General features: G+C 41.1%; 1 protein-coding gene across 1 annotated transcript in view; it reads right to left on the bottom strand.

The window, feature by feature from the left end:
* The window catches only part of nova1 (NOVA alternative splicing regulator 1), an 82,654-nt gene extending 61,337 nt beyond the window's left edge, over positions 1 to 21,317 (bottom strand). Inside the window, exon 1 of the mRNA XM_061961876.2 lies at positions 20,951 to 21,317. Coding sequence (XP_061817860.1) covers positions 20,951 to 21,122 — 172 coding nt within the window. The 5' untranslated portion in view covers positions 21,123 to 21,317. The remainder of the gene's footprint in view (positions 1 to 20,950) is intronic.

Raw genomic sequence — 21,317 nt, forward strand, 5'->3', positions numbered from 1 at the left:
CGCAGAATGGTGGAGGGTGGGGGGTAAGGGAGGGGGGCGATGAAGCCAATCACTACGCCTATAAATCTCACACAGAAAGGTATCTTAAGAGACATAAAGACTGCAATGTGTGTGTGTGTGCGTGTGTGTGTGAGTAGACAGAGGGTCAAACAACAACAAGGTGGTCCGTTTCCACCTCCACCAGTGAATCAAGAACCGTTTATTTTTGGTCTTTCCAGCATATTGGAGCCATTGTGTATATAGACAAAGCTTCCCTGTAGACTCCATCTATCGTCGTTTTTCCTATCTCTCCCCTTCGCGCTTTCTTCCATCGCCACCTGGCAAATTCACAGTCTGCTCACGTCACATCGCTCTGCAAGGGCACCTGTGTCCTTCCCAACAAAAAAAAAAACCAGGGGGGAAGAACTACAGCTCACATTCCTGTGCCAAGCGCTCCATTAGCATCGTTTAGATGATCACTCGTTCTGCTTGAGCCTCGCTGGGCTTTTGGAAGACGCAGGTTTGCCAAGCAAAATGGGCTCGACCGGTTGGTAATTACAAAGAGGAACGAATGAAAGACGTTCATTTTGAGTAAGGGGACGGAAAGTGCTGATAAAAGACGGGTGATTCGGCTCAATTCGGCGTGTCCGTAGCTTCTAAAGCTCGACAGAGGGGCTCGGCTCTAAGAGCACAGGGATTTCTTTCCTTTGTTACAACTGACAGTCATGTTAATGATCAGTTCACTACAAGAAACGCAATCAATACCAGTTGTAGTCAGGAGGTTGGTGATTACAGCAGGGGATCTGTACCATCAGTACTGTACAATGCAATGCCATGCTTATTATATTGTATGTTAGGGGGCGTCAAAATGTGGCCTGCGGGCCATTTGACTCCTCCAGCTTGTTTTATTTATTGATCTGCAACCTATTCCACGGACAAAAAACAAAACATAAAATCCAGCGTTCCCCCTACCAGTGTATTAGGAACAAGGGACACGTTCCCATACATTAATTTATTTGTGAAGGTCTGCCATAATACTTTTGGACTGCCACAGAAGGATTGGATACTGTCATTTTTATTTTAATTTGCAAACTTAATTGGTTCTTGAATAGGTTTTATAAATAGAAAAGTTTTGTATATTGAAGCAAATTTCTCTGTAAGAAATATTGATAACGATAGTAATAATAATTGATTAAATTTATATAGCGCTTTTTCTATCAACTAGATACTCAAAACGCTCACAGAGAAGTGAGAACCCATCATTCATTCACTCCACATTCACACTCGGTGGTGGTAAGCTATATTTGTAGCCACAGCTGCCCTGTGCTTCTACCTCACAGTGAGAAGAGCCTGGGTTCGATTACTTGGCTAGGGGTCTTTCTGTGTGGAGATTGCATGTTTTCTCCTCCCACCAGACATGCACCTGGGGATAAGCTGATTGGCAACACTAAAATTGGCCATCATTTGTTTTACGGTGAAGTCCTGGGAACCACAGCAGCCAGCATATTACCATACATTTTTTTTGTAAAAAGGTTAACAATATAACAGTTTTTTCATAGTAATTTACAGTGAAGCTAATGAGAGTCATCTATTACGTCCATTGTACATTACCATTAAGCCAGCGATGTGAGAGCCAACCTTCATCTTGCATAACTGTATTGTTTTTTCCCCCCAAACGATATCATTAATTTAACATGATTCTACGTGTGTGCACTTCATGCGTGTATGTAATGCACTTTCCTTAGTGTGCCTAGTTTTAGTTTTACAGTGACTTCATTGTGGAGAATATCAACAAAACACTTCAAGTTATATTTTTCATATTTAATTCATATGACTGTTTACACATTTAGCAAAGTAAACTCTAACATTCAGGGAGGGCAGAATATAACGTAGCCTGTGTTACATTTTACATTAAGCAGCAACAATTGAAATTGCATTGAACAAAGACAGCACAGTCTACAAAATTAAATTCCGTGTGTGTTAAACATATCAATACCAATAAAGCTGATTCTGATTCTGATAATATAAGAAAAAATATATGTTATTATTAATAACAAATAACACATATTTGTTTTTAAAGAAAATATATGCATCATTGCAAATCAAAATGATCATGACATCATATATATAAAATAAAGTTTGCATTGATTGGATATATGATGACTTCATATTGACCACGCCCCTAGCTATGCCCCCATCCCTACATATATAGTGGCAATCTACTTGAAACCCTGCTCTGTATATTCAGGATAAAAAATGTAAGGTTCTGGATCATCATTTGTCCCAAAGTAGTCGATGTTGGCTTTCATGAAGTCTGCCATGATTAGTAGTTGTTGTTGAAGGAAAGTGCAAATGTTGCATCTGTTAAATTAATGCGCCGCCATATGCTTAAAATGAATACATTTTGAATGTTATTATTATCGTGCCTGGTACTACATTACATACTGTATATACTTACAGCGTGTACATAAAACATTGTTGGAGGGTTTTTAGACGGCTTTATAGGCGGAATAGAGCAAACACCATTACCTCCATTGTTAGCTGACACTTGCTAGCATTTATTTATGAGTTAGAATGCATTAAAAAAAAAAAGAAAAACCTGTGTGTGCTTGTCTCACACAAGGACTGTGAATGATAAGAGAAAATTCCCCAATAAGTGCAGTTCCCCTTTAAGCATTGGTATGTTCAGGGCCGTCGTATAGAGGAGAAAGTGATGACAATTCTAAGGGCCCGCAGCCCGCAAGAGCCCACACACAGCCCCCAGTAGCCTCTATGACAACATGAATATGCATACACTAAACTAATATACATTCATTCAAATTAATCCGATTTAAAATAAAGCCACAAGTCATAAATGGCTTATACTTGTATATAGCACTTTTCTACCTTCAAGGTACTCAAAGCGCTTTGACGCTATTTCCACATTCACCCATTCACACACACACATTCACACACTGATGACGAGAGCTGCCATGCAAGGCCCTAACCACGACTCATCAGGAGCAAGGGTGAAGTGTCTTGCTCAAGGACACAACGGACGTGACGAGGTTTGTAGAAGGTGGGGATCGAACCAGGAACCCTCAGGTTGCTGGCACGGCCATTCTCCCAACCGCGCCACGCCATCCCTTAGTCATAAAATATTCTAATTTCAACAACCTCCCTGGCCCCTTCTTAAAAAATGATTTGGTCCACAGACTCCACACCAATGTTCTCTTTAAGGTTCGCACCTTAGCAATTGCACACTGCTCCCGTGACCTTTGCGGCCAGAAAATTTATGCAGCGCACAAAATCCAAATCCAACCTAAACTCTAAACAAACACATAATTTATTCTGAAATCTTTTCAACGAGTGATCACGACAGTTAAAACAATGACGACATCAGCCGAGACGTTTCAAGGAGGAGAAGGCCATAAACACACTAAAAGAACATCAGCGACAAAACTACTATCTAGCAAAACTGTTCTTCCCATGGTTCTATCTCATTGGAATTAAGTAAGCGCGAGCGAATTCCAGCAGGGTTAAGATGCCCCCCAAAAAAGACAAGTCCGGACACCAGAAAAGATCTGAGAAGAAGGTATGAAGTAGGACCAGCTGAGGACATTAAACAACTTTTTCTAAGAATGGAGAGAGAGAAAAACTACTGAGGGCGGCTGAAACAATTAGCCTACTTGTTCATTCATTTAATGTCTGTAACATTACCTTTGACGGGGCAAAGGCTGGACTCTGAAGTCTACGTTAGCTGTCATCTGGCCGCACTACACTCTGGACAAGTCACCAGTTCATTAAAAAAAAAAAAGTCCCCACATATCACTGTGGGACAGTGCTCCAGTGTGAACCCATCAGAGGCTGCATTGAATTGTATTAAGACACATTCAAGTTCTACTTAGTAATGAATAATTACTGAGTAATTATTAAACATTATTATTAATAATTACTGAGCAACTAAATAATGACCTTCATCAGATGCTCATAATTAACAATTATGAGCATCTGACGAAGGTCAGTTATGTTATCATGATGTGTTCAATGTGGCCTTGTAAAATGTGTTATTTGTGAAACATTGCCTAAATACAAAAAAGTTAAAAGACAATTAATAATACATGATTTACATAATTATACCCTGACTTGTTAGGTGGTTAATCGTAAAGAAATTGGGTGTATTACACCAGGCACCGTCTAAAACATTAAAAAAAAAGAACATTGAAGGTGGCAATGAATAGGTTAAAGGGGCCTACACTGATACACTTTTAGGGGGCCCACAATTATAAATGATAAATGGGTTATACTTGTATAGCGCTTTTCTACCTTCAAGGTACTCAAAGCGCTTTGACAGTATTTCCACATTCACCCATTCACACACACATTCACACACTGATGGCGGGAGCTGCCATGCAAGGCCCTAACCAGCAGCCATCAGGAGCAAGGGGTGAAGTGTCTTGCCCAAGGACGTGACTAGGATGGTAGAAGGTGGGGATTGAACCCCAGTAACCAGCAACCCTCCGATTGCTGGCACGGCCACTCTACCAACTTCGCCACGCCGTCCCCATCCTACCAACGGCCCAGGGTATGTTACTGTACTTTTTATTATTTCATCTACTGTTGTTATTTACTCAGTATGTTTATAATACTTTAAACTAATCTCTAGTTTATTTAGTTTTTAGTACAGGTGCTTTAAAACTAGCAGGTTAAAAACAATATCAATCATCAGGTTATTAATCAATACAAAATTAATTGTGATAATTGTTTTCCCATTTGGCTCAGCCCGACTGAATTGTCCAGAATCATGTCCTAGTTTCCGACATTTGCCCATTTTAAATGCCTGTAGTCTCAACTGTCTTCTGTTTTCTTAAAATGTGGTTTGTTTCAGCTTTTAGGTTACGTTCTTCTGGTTACGTGAATATATAACATGTGTTTATTGAGATGACTGTCGTGTAACAATCAACATAGCCACACAGATGCAACCCAGCTCCCCTCTGTACGGGAGTCCCGTGGTTTTAGAATGTTTATCAAAAACATAAAGATAATCCCAAACAATGAATGACTTAGTTATTCTACCCAACAATTAAAAGTGACTTTTTATCGTATGATTGATACTTTACTATACTGTGATTTCAAAATGATCCAGTCCTCATAAAGACTCACACCATCAGAAACTATTGTACATTGTCAATGCGATTCCAGTGTTTTGACATCCACATCATTCCTACTTGTCAAGGGGGAAAAAAGATGTATTCATCTAATAACCAGAGGAATTCTTTGTCTGACTCTGCAACCACGACATACAGTAAGAGAGAAACTGATGGTTATCAGTGGTGGGAATACTTTAAATGTCCTGTGAAAAGCTGTGCGTCAAATCGAATATTCTATTAGTACACTTCAACCTCTATTGTATACTGTGTGTACACTAGGGGTGTAACTGTGCATGGATTCATAATCTAATATTGGGGATTGTAACTGTAGGTCCGGTTCCTACAAAATACACATTTAAAGTAAGTGACAGGAAATATGCCTCCAGTTAGGAGTTTACTCCATAAACAAATTGGTAGGTTGTGAGTTCAAACCCCAGCCGAGTCATACCAAAGACTGTACAAATGGAACCCATTACCTCCCTGCTTGGCACTCAGCATCAAGGGTTGGAATTGGGGGTTAAATCACCAAAAATGATTCCCGGGCAAAGCACCGCTGCTGCCCACTGCTCCCCTCACCTCCCAGGGGGTGAACAAGGGGATGGGTCAAATGCAGAGGACACATTTCACCACAACTTGGTACTTTAACTTTAAATGCAGTGCAGCCCAGTCTTTGGCTAACGACAAAAACCCTCTTCTGTTCTCTGAGTCTCTACCTTGGAATTTTCCCAATGAAAGACATAATTGGATAAAGAAAAGCGGGTATGACAAAAGCAGAGTGGCGCCATTGTTCAGTAGAGATGGGGAACGAACTACACGCTGGAACTACACCTTATTTTAAACTTTGTTTCTGTGGGTGCAAATAGTGTCTCATTGCGCACGGGATGTAACGATTAAACCGTGGTAAAATTCCTGATTTCTCAAATAGTTTGGCTCTAAATAAGCATCCTTCAACTCATGGAAACACCTTAATCTGATTGTGTTCGGTTTTTGAAAAGTCGGACTAACACATCTTGATTATGCGATTGGAAACCAGATCTCTCGAGGGGGTGTGTGCGCCCTGAGATGACCCATTACGTATTTTTCGGACTATAAGTCGCAGTTTTTTTCATAGTTTGGCCGGGCTCCAGTGCGACTTATATATGTTTTTTTCCTTCTTTATTATGCATAAAGGCAGGTGCGACTTATACTCCGGTGCGACTTATACTCCGAAAAATACGGTAGTAAATGTCAATAATCGATCATCGATTTATAAATTGTAAATAAATAAATAAATACAAACTTGGCTGACTTCACCGAGAAATCCGACCAGCTCCTTTATTATCGGGCACTTATGTTCCAGTTTTGCACACATTTCCATTAATTTAATAAATGTGGGAATTAATTTAGCTGTTTCTTATTACAAATGCACTGTTTTTAAAAGTGATAAACGCGTGTTTAGTGAAACGAAAATAAATGTAAAACTGCATCTTTATACATAAATTAAAGATGCATCAATTATCAATTTGTAATCGATAATTGTAATAGTAATCGAATTGTGAGGTGGCCAAAGATTCCCACCTCTAATGATAACCGTGATCATTTTGGTCACAATAACTGTGATATGACATTTTCAATCGTTATATCACAAAATATAGCCACTTCTCCTTATTTCTCTTTTTTTTATTGTGAACTGCAAACACTTGAGTTAGTCACTCTCCTACCGCCAAAATAGCGACTTGAGACTAGAGGGGGGGGGGTTACCCATATATGCGGTCCTCTCCAAGGTTTCTCATAGTCATTCACATCGACGTCCCACTGGGGTGAGTTTTTCCTTGCCCTTATGTGGGCTTTGTACCGAGGATGTAGTTGTGGCTTGTACAGCCCTTTGAGACACTTGTGATTTAGGGCTATATAAATAAACATTGATTGATTGATTGATTGACTATTGAGGGTGGAAAGTGTCGGGTTGTGGCTGTGTTACGAAAACTGCACTCAAATAAACTCAAATATGTATACAATGGTACCTCGGTTGTTCCAAAAGGAACAAACCGAAGCAATTTTCCCCAAATTTATAAATTTAATCAATCAAACTGCGGTGAGTTCAAAGACCACTGATATTAGTAGGACAAAAACGGTGCTCACCAAATACTCTCATAAGTGAAGCATGTTTAATATAAACAGTGGGATTTCTAACATTTAGGAAAGTTTGTGTCATGTTTGTCTTACATAAATTATGTTAAAACAAAGAATATATTTTTTCCTTCATCTTTTTCCATTTTCATACATTTTTGAAAAAGCTCCAAAGAGCCTCTAGGGCGGTGCTAAATGCGGCTCTAGAGCCGCGGGTTGCCGACCCTTGCTTTCACGTATTGTCACATTATTTTTCTGTCTTGTTCTCCCCCCCGTATTTTGCATGTTCTTTTGTTACTGGTTTCTTTTGTAGAGTTTCCGTATAGTTCCCCTGTAGCAAAAGACCAACACCTGTCGCCACCTGACAATTAGTCAATACCCAACTTTGCTGGATTTATGTTTTATGATGTTATGTTGTCGAAACCCCCCAGCGACACTCATCTGCTCCAGCCCTGCCCCCGCCCCCACCGGGCTCCGGCGCCACTCCACTCACTGTACAGGAGCACAGTGTCAGACGAGTGCTCCTGGCTGTGAACCCCAGGAAGGCTACCGGACCAGACGGAGTACCTGGAAAGGTGCTCAGGACGTGCGCCCACCAGCTCGCTCCCCCCCTCACCAGGATCTTCAACCTCTCCCTGGCTCAGGCAGTCATCCCATCCTGCCTGAAGTCATCTACAATAATCCCGGTGCCGAAGAAGTCTCCCATCACCAGCCTGAATGATTACCGACCAGTGGCCCTCACTCCGGTAATCATGAAGTGCTTCGAGCGACTTGTTCTCCAGCACATCAAGGACCATATCCCTCCAGACTTCGACCCCCACCAGTTCGCATACCGGGCGAACAGGTCCACAGAGGACGCCATCGCTGTTGCTCTCCACTCTGCTCTGAACCACCTGGAGCAGCAGCAGAGCTACGTCCGGATGCTCTCTGTGGACTATAGCTCTGCCTTCAATACAATAATCCCGGACAGACTCTGCAATAAACTGGACACTCTTGGCCTCCCCCCTCTCACAAACGCCTGGATAAAGGACTTCCTAACGGACCGACCCCAGAATGTGAGACTTGGCCCGCACCTCTCATCCTCCCGCACGCTGAGCATCGGCTCCCCACAGGGCTGTGTGCTGAGCCCCCTCCTCTACTGCCTTTACACCCATGACTGCAGTCCGGCCCACAGTGACAACCTTACCGTCAAGTTCGCCGACGATACCACAGTGGTCGGGCTCATCTCCAGGGGTGACGAGGCTGCCTACAGAGAGGAGGTCCTGAAGCTGACGGCCTGGTCTTCGGAGAACAACCTCGCTCTCAACACCAGCAAGACCAGAGAGATCATCGTCGACTTCAGGAGGAGCAGCACCGACCCTGCCCCCCTCTACATCAACGGCGAGCGTGTAGAGAGGGTCCACACCTTCAGGTACCTTGGAGTCCACATCTCTAATGACTTCTCCTGGACAGTCAACACCACATCAATCATCAAGAAGGCTCAGCAGCGGCTACACTTCCTTAGAGTCTTCGGGAAGTACAACCTGAAGCCTGACCTGCTGCTGACCTTCTACCGCTCGTCCATCGAGAGCCTGCTGACCTACTGTATTACGGTATGGTATGGCAGCTGCACTGCAGCAGACAGGGAGAGGCTGCAAAGAGTGGTCAAGACGGCTCAGAAGATCATCGGCCGCCCTCTCCCCTCTCTGACGGACATCTACACCTCCCGCTGCCTCAACAGAGCCAGTGCCATCATCAAGGACAGCACCCACCCTGGCTCTGACCTGTTCCACCTGCTGCCCTCTGGGAAGCGCTACAGGTGCATTAAAACCAAAACAAACAGGCTAAAGAACAGCTTCTTCCCCAGGGCCATAACCATCCTGAACGGACTGCCCCATTGTCCCTCATAACTGCCTTCTCTTCGGTGCAATAACCCATTCCACCAACCACCCTGTTTTTGTTTTGTTTTTTTCATGTATATATTCATTTCACACCATATTCATTGCACTTCTACATTTTTTATATTTTTATATATTTGCACATTGTTTTTCTAGCATGCACACATCGCACTGTATGGAATGGCCTCAATCTCGTTACCTTGCGTAATGACAATAAAGCTGATTCTGATTCTGATTCTGTCACCAGTTTTAGGCAAATTACTTTGAATTATAAATTATAGTTAATACAGCGATTGAATGTGCTTTGGTGGCTGTATCTCTCCTTGTCCATAAACTGAGTATTGTGGGAGTACATGATTATCACTTCATTGAGTTGTTGATGATTATTCCCCACTAGTATAAAAGTTGTGGGTGTGTTAGTAATGCCATTATTATGTAACGGCCTTATGCCTAACACTAGTTGTCAAACTTCTAATTTTCTTCCATGTTTCTCCTTTACTAGGTATTTCCATGTTTCTCTACTATTGTTCTACTCCAGGGGTCGGGAACCTTTTTGGCTGAGAGAGCCATGAAAGCCAAATATTTTAAAACGTATTTCCGTGAGAGCCATATAATATTTTTTAACACTGAATATAACTCATTAATTTTTAAGTAAGACCAACATTTTTCGAGTATAATAAGTATCTTATTGTTTTTAATAACATTGTTATTCTGAAGCTAACCAAAATAAATAAAATACTTCTTTCCATTAATGCAACTTCTTGAAGAGGTCCGGTAGAAAACGGATGGATGGATTAAAATGCATGAGAATGTTTTATATTTTGAAGGTTATTTTTATCACTGTGATTACCAGCAGAATTATTCATTACTTATTGTGTTAATGTCAGCTAAGATTTATCTGAGAGCCAGAAGCAGTCATCAAAAGAGCCACATCTGGCTCGAGAGCCATAGGTTCCCTACCCTTGTTTTACACTATAGATAAAAGAACTGCTGTGTCAAGGCGAGCTCTGTCGTCCCCCTCCAAATTTTATTGTGCAGTGTGACGTATGCCTAAAATAAAGTCTAACCTTACGTAGCAGCGATGCGGCAAAGGCTGTAATTGGTTGGCTTTTAGTACTTGTCCTGTGTTGATGCCATTCCTTAAGAGGCATACTGCCCACCTTTGCAAAAATGCTTTCTTTGTTAGAAATTCAAGTATTGTAACACAGCACCAGTTCCAATAACTCTCAATCCCTCTCGAGTTACCGTTATTTATTGGCAACAAAGGAAACTAACAAGATAAATCATGTTAAATTAGGTGTCATGGTCTTTTCACCAGAGAATTGTATGGCTAATGCAGAACTTTGAAAGACTCGTGACGGTGCCTCAAGGGACAGTGTAGTGACTACAGTACTCAGAAGCATAAACTAGCTGGAGCCACAACAACGGCATAAAAGAGCCGCAGGTTGCAGACTCCTGTACTAAGGGAACACATTTCCAGAAAAGTAAGGACCGGGGGCCCTTACTTCTTCTTTCACTATCATTCTTATTTGAGAACCAACAATCTCTGTTGTGGAAATTTGTTTCCAGTGTATTTATTTTGTCAGAGTTACAAATTTTGCGTAAATATAGCCTTGTCAAGTAGCGATAAAACTCACGATGGTTAGTATTATCGTTTTGAATTCAAATTATCGAAAAACCATGATTAATAACTGTCATTTAATAAACTCACAGACTGACTGGCACCACCTTGTTAGCTTAAATGCTAACATGAAAACATTACATTAGAGACATAAACGTACATATTAGAGACATTAATGTATTTCCCTAATAAGAAACGACATACCTCAATCTAAACTTATGTAAACACATTGATGTGTGATCAATTAAGATATTCAACAGTGCACAATGAAACTACCAGCTGTGCTCTCCTATAACGGAGTGTTTGTTCGATACTCAGAAGAATATTACACCGAGGTAGTTCCAAAGACCGCTGAAGAGAGTATGATGCCAGATTCTGGGATTCTGTTTGGTCTTGTAATTTAGGATAATATACTTATATTATGCTAATTGTATCTATGAAGTCATCAATGGTATTTGCTTGTTAGAATTCAAGAGTTCAATGAAGTCACCACATAAGAAAAATACTTTTTGACTGATGTCAGTAAAAGTTGCCTTAATCCAATCCTCAAACATTTCAATACTTGACTTAGGTATTCTATATATACAGCTAATCATTACATGTTTGCTTTTGTCATGACATATTTCAATGGTTATACAATGTAAGATATTATCAATAGCAAATTACATGTTTTTACCACTTTGTATTTCAGGTTCTTCATCACAAACGCCACTAACCTCCTTTGTTCTTGTTGGTTCTGCTGATCTAATTGAGTTCATATCCATCCATCCATTTTCTACCGCTTGTCCCTTTTGGTATCCTCCATCCATCCATTTTCTACCGCTTATTCCCTTCCGGGACAGACAACATTCACACACTAGGGCCAATTTTAGTGTTGTCAATCAACCTATCCCCAGGTGCATGTCTTTGGAGGTGGGAGGAAGCCGGAGTACCCGGAGGGAACCCACGCAGTCACGGGGAGAACATGCAAATTCCACACAGAAAAATGCCGAGGCCGGGATTGAACTCACGACTACTTAGGACCTTCGTATTGTGAGGCAGACGCACTAACCCCTCTTCCACCGTATCTTTCCAGATAAAAATCAATTCCTTGTTATCATTAATCCAAGTTTCTGAGGTAGCGATCATTTTGAAGGGTTCCGTTGAATTGTTACAAAAAATGCTTTGTGTTACACAACGTTCTGCTGTTGAAATGAATAAGTCCCAGTTTGTTGTTGGATTTAATGTTGCTGTTACATTGTTCATCTGTATACTAAAAACAATTATTCCTGATAAAAAAAATATATCTGGATATATCTCACTCTCTTATTCCAAATATTTATTGTGTATGTTGCAGAAGGTTTTCAGTTTCATATTTTCATGTTCGGCAAGTTTTCTGTGTTGCTTTAAAGGGGAACATTATCACCAGACCTATGTAAGTGTCAATATATACCTTGATGTTGCAGAAAAAAGACCATATATTTTTTTAACCGATTTCCGAACTCTAAATGGGTGAATTTTGGCGAATTAAACGCCTTTCTATTATTCGCTCTCGGAGCGATGACGTCACAACGTGACGTCACATCGGGAAGCAATCCGCCATTTTCTCAAACACATTACAAACACCGAGTCAAATCAGCTCTGTTATTTTCCGTTTTTTCGACTGTTTTCCGTACCTTGGAGACATCATGCCTCGTTGGTGTGTTGTCGGAGGGTGTAACAACACGAACAGGGACGGATTCAAGTTGCACCAGTGGCCCAAAGATGCGAAAGTGGCAAGAAATTGGACGTTTGTTCCGCACACTTTACCGACGAAAGCTATGCTACGACAGAGATGGCAAGAATGTGTGGATATCCTGCGACACTCAAAGCAGATGCATTTCCAACGATAAAGTCAAAGAAATCTGCCGCCAGACCCCCGGGAAAAGAGAGCGGATGAGGGTATGTCTACAGAATATATTAATTGATGAAAACTGGGCTGTCTGCACTCTCAAAGTGCATGTTGTTGCCAAATGTATTTCATATGCTGTAAACCTAGTTCATAGTTGTTAGTTTTCTTTAATGCCAAACAAACACATACCAATCGTTGGTTAGAAGGCGATTGCCGAATTCGTCCTGGCTTTCTCCCGTGTCGCTGGCTGTCGTGTCGTTTTCGTCGGTTTCGCTTGCATACGCTTCAAACCGATATGGCTCAATAGCTTCAGTTTCTTCTTCAATTTCGTTTTCGCTACCTGCCTCCACACTACAACCATCCGTTTCAATACATGCGTAATCTGTTGAATCGCTTAAGCCGCTGAAATCCGAGTCTGAATCCGAGCTATGTATATAATGATGGTTAAAATCAGCCACTTTGAAGCTTTTTTTAGGGATATTGCGTGATGGGTAAAATTTCTTAAAAAACTTCGAAAAATAAAATAAGCCACTGGGAACTGATTTTTAATGGTTTTAACCCTTCGGAAATTGTGATAATGTTCCCCTTTAAGAATGTCTTTGAGTGTAGATGAATGTTCTCCTGAATGGAGGTCTTCTTGCTCAGTAATCTCTTCTAACGTGGTAGTGTTGATGTTGAATGTAGATTTTTGTTTTTCGTCTGACTCCATTATCGTTGTTGTTGTGAAAGCGCTGTGAACTTTAGTTTTGTCCAGATCCTTTATATTTTTCACAACAAGTACTCTTGCTTCTGGACCTCAATTCAGCTCGATGTAGATTTTGCAGTTGGCACTCCAAGTTCCCTGAATTTTTTCCCTTTTTCCTCAAGTCACGTGCTTTCTTGGCGATGTCTGCATTGTGTTTAGTGAGGTGCTTGGTCATGTAAATGTCTGATATTCTCCAGATTGGTGTTATCTTGTTGCTTGGCATTCAACTTCGGCGCAATGCTGCATTCTCCTTTTGTAGGACCTGTCTCACTGCTGAACTGTCCTCTCTGAGAATCTTCATTTCATCTTTGAACTTCCTTATATTATCACGAAAATCATTTCTCTCTCTGTCAATCTGTGAGTGTACACTTTCAATATTTGATATTTGAAACTTCTAATATCTAATTGTTGACATTCTATATTTAATTGTAGACTTATGTTATCTGGGTGATAGCAAGGTGGGCCAGTGGTTCGCGGTAGTGTCGCACAGCGGGAAGGTCCTGGGTTCGATTTCCGGGCTCAGGGTCTTTCTGTGTGGAGTTTGCATGTTCTCCCCGTGACTGCGTGGGTTCCCTTTGGGTCCTATGGCTTCCTCCCACCTCCAAAGACATGCACTTGGGGATAGGCAACACTAAATTGGCCCCAGTGTGTGAATGTGAGAGTGAATGAACGTCTGTCTATCTGTGATGAGGTGGAAACTTGTCCAGGATGTACCCCGTCTTCCGCCCGAGTGCAGCTGGGATAGGCTACAGCCCCCTACGACTCCAAAAGAGACAAGCGGTAGAAAATTGGATGGATGCACTTTTGATATCTAATTGTAGGTTGTGTATTGTTTGCACCAACATTGTCATATTCCGTTCATCTGTTTCTTGAGATTCCATCTGTGAGCCTGGAAGCTTCGGGCTGGGAGTTCTGTTCCATAGTGTGCGTTTTCATAGTTGCTAAGCAGCCAACTGAAGGCCATTGGCGTTGGTTACTTTTGTTGCTAGCGGCACTTCTACCTTGTTTATTTTAAACGATATTGTACCTTGCGCTGTTCAGAGGTCACTATGTGTGATCAGAATCACTTAAACTGAGTCCAAACTCTCACAGTTTGATCGCTGTATAGGAGGGATGTAACGAAAAAAGGTTAATTGATAAACGGCGGTACAACTCCCGACAATTGGTATTACTATTTTGTATTAAAATTGTCGGAAAACAGTGATTGATAACACTTTAATAAATGAACTGATACTGCTCTTTTACTGGAGAAGTATGCTAGCACTAGCTCATAAGCAAGCTTAAATGCTAACGCAAATACGAGAGACATTAATGTTGTTGCTCATTAAGAAACAAACATTTAAATCTCCAAGTAAAATAAAACAAACATATATTAATAATAACATTTACTTGGTTAGCAAAATGTCGCACTTGATTAAAAATCACAACTAAAAGCAACACAATATGTTCGGGGGGGAGGCCTAAAATATACACAAGCAAAACAATAAATAAAATGGCTACATTTTAAGTATTGACAAACAAAGCTGCACTTCACTGTTGAACATGTAGGCAGAGGTAGAGTTGTAAATTACTGGCAATTACGCTAGGACATTTTTAGACAAAATTGCAATTACAATATAAACTCTACATTATAAGCAGATGTATTAAAAAGTCATATGTATAAGATTAAGACCTCCCAGCGAGGAAAAACCGACATGACAAGACAACATGACAAAGGTCTGTCAAACATTTGCAGCACAATAGAAATGTTAGTTTTTCAACAGTATAAAAGGGTAGCATGTCTTTGGCGATGTAGTGATAAGAACCACATTTTCTATAAACGCACACCATTTTGCGCTGTGTTGTTTGCACTGACCTGGCTTATTAAACCAAACGCCTCAGTTTTAGGAGCGCATGCAGGTCTGTCGTGCTCATCTAACTGGCTCCTCGGTGTTGATACGCTCAACTTTATCCAAAGTTTTAAACTAAGTTTTAAACTAGAACTGTGTTCATTTTGTCCAAGTTAGCTGCTACATGCTAACTAGTTGCACTGTGTGAAGCTAGCAGGCTTTTTGCCTCACGAGTTTCCCCACAAAGAGTCACCGACACTTAACGATGACAAGATAATTCACCCCCTTCTTTTCATTCCGCTATAGCACAAACGTACGTAGCTGCTAAAAGCGACAAAAAGCGAGAATGCTCTTGAAGCATGCAGATGGCGATTTATCGATGCTGAAAAAATTTATCGACTTAATTTTAATTTATCGTCGATTAAATGACTTATCGAATATCGGCCCAGGCCTATGATTAATACAAATTAGAATGCAAAAAAAACCCTGTCTTCTTGTCTCATAAAGGTTGCAAACAATAGGCAACATTCTACAAACCCTGTTTCCATATGAGTTGGGAAATTGTGTTGGATGTAAATATAAACGGAATACAATGATTTGCAAATCATTTTCAACCCATATTCAGTTGAATATGCTACAAAGACAACATATTTGATGTTCAAACCGATAAACTTTTTTTTTTTGCAAATAATCATTAACTTTAGAATTTGATGCCAACAACACGTGACAAAGAAGTTGGGAAAGGTGGCAATAAATACTGATAAAGTTGAGGAATGCTCATCAAACACTTATTTGGAACATCCCACAGGTGTGCAGGCAAATTGGGAACAAGTGGGTGCCATGATTGGGTATAAAAGTAGATTCCATGAAATGCTCAGTCATTCACAAACAAGGATGGGGTGAGGGTCACCACTTTGTCAACAAATGCATGAGCAAATTGTTGAACAGTTTAAGAAAAACCTTTCTCAACCAGCTATTGCAAGGAATTTAGGGATTTCACCATCTACGGTCCGTAATATCATCAAAGGGTTCAGAGAATCTGGAGAAATCACTGCACGTAAGCAGCTAAGCCCGTGACCTTCGATCCCTCAGGCTGTACTGCATCAACAAGCGACATCAGTGTGTAAAGGATATCACCACATGGGCTCAGGAACACTTCAGAAACTTACTGTCAGTAACTACAGTTAGTCGCTACATCTGTAAGTGCAAGTTAAAACTCTCCGATGCAAGGCGAAAACCGTTTATCAACAACACCCAGAAACGCCGTCGGCTTCGCTGGGCCTGAGCTCATCTAAGATGGACTGATACAAAGTGGAAAAGTGTTCTGTGGTCTGACGAGTCCACATTTCAAATTGTTTTTGGAAACTGAGGACGTAATGTCCTCCGGACCAAAGAGGAAAAGAACCATCCGGATTGTTATAGGCGCAAAGTTGAAAAGCCAGCATCTGTGATGGTATGGGGGTGTATTAGTGCCCAAGACATGGGTAATTTATACATCTGTGAAGGCGCCATTAATGCTGAAAGGTACATACAGGTTTTGGAGCAACATATATTGCCATTCAAGCAACGTTACCATGGACGCCCCTGCTTATTTCAGCAAGACAATGCAAAGCCACGTGTTACATCAACGTGGCTTCATAGTAAAAGAGTGCGGGTACTAGACTGGCCTGCCTGTAGTCCAGACCTGTCTCCCATTGAAAATGTGTGGCGCATTATGAAGCCTAAAATACCACAACAGAGACTCCCGGACTGTTGAACAACTAAAGCTGTACATCAAGCAAGAATGGGAAAGAAGTCCACCTGAGAAGCTTAAAAAATGTGTCTCCTCAATTCCCAAATGTTTACTGAGTGTTGTTAAAAGGAAAGGCCATGTAACACAGTGGTGAACATGCCCTTTCCCAACTACTTTGGCACGTGTTACAGCCATTAAATTCTAAGTTAATTATTATTTGCAAAAAAAAAAAAAAAAAAGTTTATGAGTTTGAACATCAAATATCTTGTCTTTGTAGTGCATTCAATTGAATATGGGTTGAAAAGGATTTGCAAATTATTGTATTCCGTTTATTTTTACATCTAACACAATTTCCCAACTCATATGGAAACGGGGTTTGTAAAAAAGGTGCAGTTCCCCTTTAACTTACAGTTGTGTAAATGTCACGATGACTCGCCTGCTGATGGCATCATATAGCGTAAAAAATAAAATGTATCCTCTTCACTTTCCCTCAGGTGTTCACATATTACGTTGCAGAATACTTTAAATCCACACATTTTTTGTTTCAGCTCCCTCATCTCACAAGGAAAAATATATGACTGGCTCTACTTCATAACTAACCCCCACTCACTCTCTATGCTGTAGAAGAATTGTGAGTGGATGTATTCCGAACTTGTCCCACCTATCTACGAGAGGAAATTAAATACGATTGGCTTTCTTTTGTGACAACAGTGGACAGGGGGACAGAGATGAGGGAAGATGATAGTGTATCGTGTCCCCTTTCTAGGGGATTTCTCCACTATTGCTGGTAATTTTGTTAACTTTAAATATATACATTTTGTGAGTATATTAAACTTTAAAAATGTTGATTTGCGAGGCAAGACATTTATTTGAGGGGGCTCTTTCCCCTCTTGTAGCTACGCTCTGGATCATCATTTTTCCCAAAGTAGGCTCTCATGAAGTCTGCCACGATTAGTTGTAGTTGTTGTTGTTGAGGGAAATAGTGAACGTTGTAATGCTTCTGTGAAATAATTGTGCCGCAGTGTGCTTAAAATGACGAAAACACGTAAATAATACCTGTTCTTATGAATGTGCCTGTTACCATCTTACATGTATACTTATAGCGTCATCATGGCAATGTGAAACATATAGGAGACAGCCAAATCACATGAAAAAATAATTCCTCATTCGTGTTTGCATATTGTGGACTACATGTACTAAGTTATATGGCAATCTGAAATGTTTGGAACAGTAGCCTATAGGCATACCTTGGTAAAATGTCTCCTCTTTAGTTTTGGGCGTACATTAGGCTGCTAAGCATGCTCTACTTATTTTCACCAGTATAACCATTGCTAGCGTTGGTTGTAGTTTGTTTTAGTCTTTGTTTTCTGATAGTACCGACAATACCCATATGATTGTCATTTGTCGTGATATTGTACGCAGGCATGACGCACTTCTTCCTGAAAATAGCCTAATTGCTGTGTAAAATGCATTGGTTAGAGATTTGTTATTGGCAAAACGCTTGTCTATTCAGCTATTATGGTGCCAGCTCCTCAACCCCACGTAAGAGGCAGTGGAAGTTTAAAGTTCATTGGAGTATCCCAGTCGACGAAAACACGTAAATAATACATGTTCTTATGAATGTGCTCGTTACCATCTTACATGTATACTTACAGTGTCATCATGGCAATGTGAAATGTATGGAGACAGCCAAATCACATGATAAAATAATTCCTTATTTGTGTAGGCTATAGGCATACCTTGTTAAAATGTCTCCTCCTTAGTTTTGGGCGTACTTTAGGCTGCTCAGCATGCTCTACTTATTTTCACCAGTATAACCATTGCTAGCGTTGGTTGTAGTTTGTTTTAGTCTTTGTTTTCTGATGGTACTGATAATAACCATTTGTTGTAATATTGTACACAGGCATGATGTACTTCTTCCTAAAAATAGCCTAATTTCTGTGTAAAATGCATTTGTTTTTGACAAAACGCATGTCTATTCAGCTATTATGGTCCCAGCACCTCAACCCCTAGTAAGAGGCAGTGGAAGTTTGAAGTTCCTTGGAGTAACCCCAATCGACGAAAACACGTAAATAATACATGCTCTTATGATTGTGCCTGTTACCATCTTACATGTATACTTACAGCGTGTATATAAAACATTGATGGAGTTTTTTTTAGAGCACTTAGATAGATCGAATCCCACTTGCATTGTTAGCTATACTTATTGCAAGCTCGTATTTACGATTTACAAAGCATACAAAATAAAAGATATGTGTGTTCTTGAGCCCTGCGATGAGGTGGCGACTTGTCCAGGGTGTACCCTAACCTGACTCTCGTCAGATCCTTGTAGTTCGCTGAGCTCCACACAAGGATCTGGGACTTCTCAATAGATGTATTTCCGAAGGCGGGGCCTTGTAAAAAAAAAATTGTATGTGATTGGATAAACCACTTGTCCGTTATCTTGAATGACGTGCTACTTCAACCACTCACATCCAAATCAACCCGTGACGCTGATAAGAGCGACGCTGGGAAATCCAAAACAGAACAGCCGACATATTGGATAATGACAGAGCGAAAAGTTCTCTGTTCATCTTTTAAATAATTAATATTCGATAGATTCGACAAAACAGTTGCAATAGCAGAATCAATGTCTTTGACTTAGACTTACAAAATCTTTATTGTCCCCGAGGGCCAATTTGGTTTGCAGCAGTAGTCATTAAAAAACAAGGTTCAATAGTAAAACGAGGTACAACAGTAAAAAACAAGGTGCAACAGTAAAAACGAAGTACAAAAGTAAAAACAAGGTACAACAGTAAAACAAGGTACAAATACGTAAAATACATACAACATACAAACCATCATGAAAGCATTGAGCTAAAAAATAAAAACATTTGTAAAACAATAAAAACTAATCATCACACGTCGCTTCCCACTAAAGTGACTGCATAGCAGCTAAGCTTGTTTAAGAAGCTCATTTATAAAGGCAACAGCTGAGGGAACAAAGGATCTTATGTATCTGTTGTTTTTGGCCTTTCTATTAGTAGGGGCGTACCTGCATCCTGAGGGTAAGAGTCTAAACTCTGAGAAGAGAGGGTGCTGAGGGTTGACCAGAATTGCCTTTGCCTTCTGGATGACTCTGGCCTGATCGATCTGGTTCAGGGGGTTCAAGGTAGTGCCTATGGTCTTTTGGCACACCTTGATTATAACACCCAATCTATTTTTATTGGCCACACTGAGGTTACCAAACCAGGAAGTGATGGAATAAGTTAAAATAGATTCAATACAAGATGAATAGAACATCCTCATCAGTGTTCTATCAACCTGAAAGCCCCTCAGTCTCCTCAAGAAAAACAGCCTCTGATTGGCTTTCTTACAAACACGGTCAGTTGTCAGCACACGACTCCTCGCCGCATGCCACCATTGTTGTTTGAATCAAACAGTCGCTTCGGTGCTACGTCACATCTATGAAATCCCGCCCAGCGATCCTGATTGGTTCATTATTTTTTGCTATCTTGAAAGACTTTGCATTGCCCTCGAGCCCAGATCCCTGTGTGGAGCTCAGCAAACTACAAGGATCTGGCGAGAGTCAGGTTAGGTGTACACCGCCTTCCGCCCGAATGCAGCTGAGATAGGCTCCAGCACTACCCCCTCCCTGCCACCCCAAAAGGGACAAGCGGTAAAAAAAATGGATGGATGGATGTGTGTTCTTGTCTTGCATAGGGATTGTGAAGGAACTGCAACATTCCCCTTTAAAGGGGATATTTTTTTTCTAGTTAAAAAGGGGGACATCTTATCCCAAAAGAACCTGATATAAACCGTACAAACTTTCGAGAATCGTTCAAATTCAAACTATGCCCATCCCCATCCATCACTGGACGCTCACTATTTTGGACCGTTTTGATTGCAACATCCGGGTAGTTACAGTGTACATGTTGGCGCACTTCTCAGTGTGAACAGCACTCGTGCACTCCAAAGTGTGAGCAAGTGCGCCACAACAGTGCGTTGTGTCGAAGCAACACACAAGGGCCGAAAGGCGACGTCAACGCAACGGATGAGCGGGTATTTGTTGTTTCTCACCTCCCGTGTTGGTGCGCTTGGTACATCCGGCCTCCTCCTCCGGAGTTTCCAGCGGCCGCTTGCGGGAGTCTGCGTTGTCAGCCTCCATGTGGCTCTGCTGCAGGTTGTGCAGGTTCGACGTGGAAAAGATCCCGTTATGGTCCATGGCGGCTTCGCCACCACCGGCCATCATCTTTTTTCTTCTTTAAGTGGTGTGTTGTTGTTCCTCTCCAGGAGCTGGGAGAGAAAAAAAAACGTGTGTTCTTCCTTCTCTGCGTCTCTCCAACACTCACGCGCCGTGCCCGCCGCACGAAACGATGACGCGCGCCGCCAAACGAGCAAGTTTTGGCGTCAAACAGATCTGCTCCGGCAGGACTGGGGGTCTCCA

Source organism: Nerophis lumbriciformis, linkage group LG09 (assembly GCF_033978685.3).
Source record: "Nerophis lumbriciformis linkage group LG09, RoL_Nlum_v2.1, whole genome shotgun sequence".
In the NCBI taxonomy this organism is placed as follows: Eukaryota; Metazoa; Chordata; class Actinopteri; order Syngnathiformes; family Syngnathidae; genus Nerophis; species Nerophis lumbriciformis.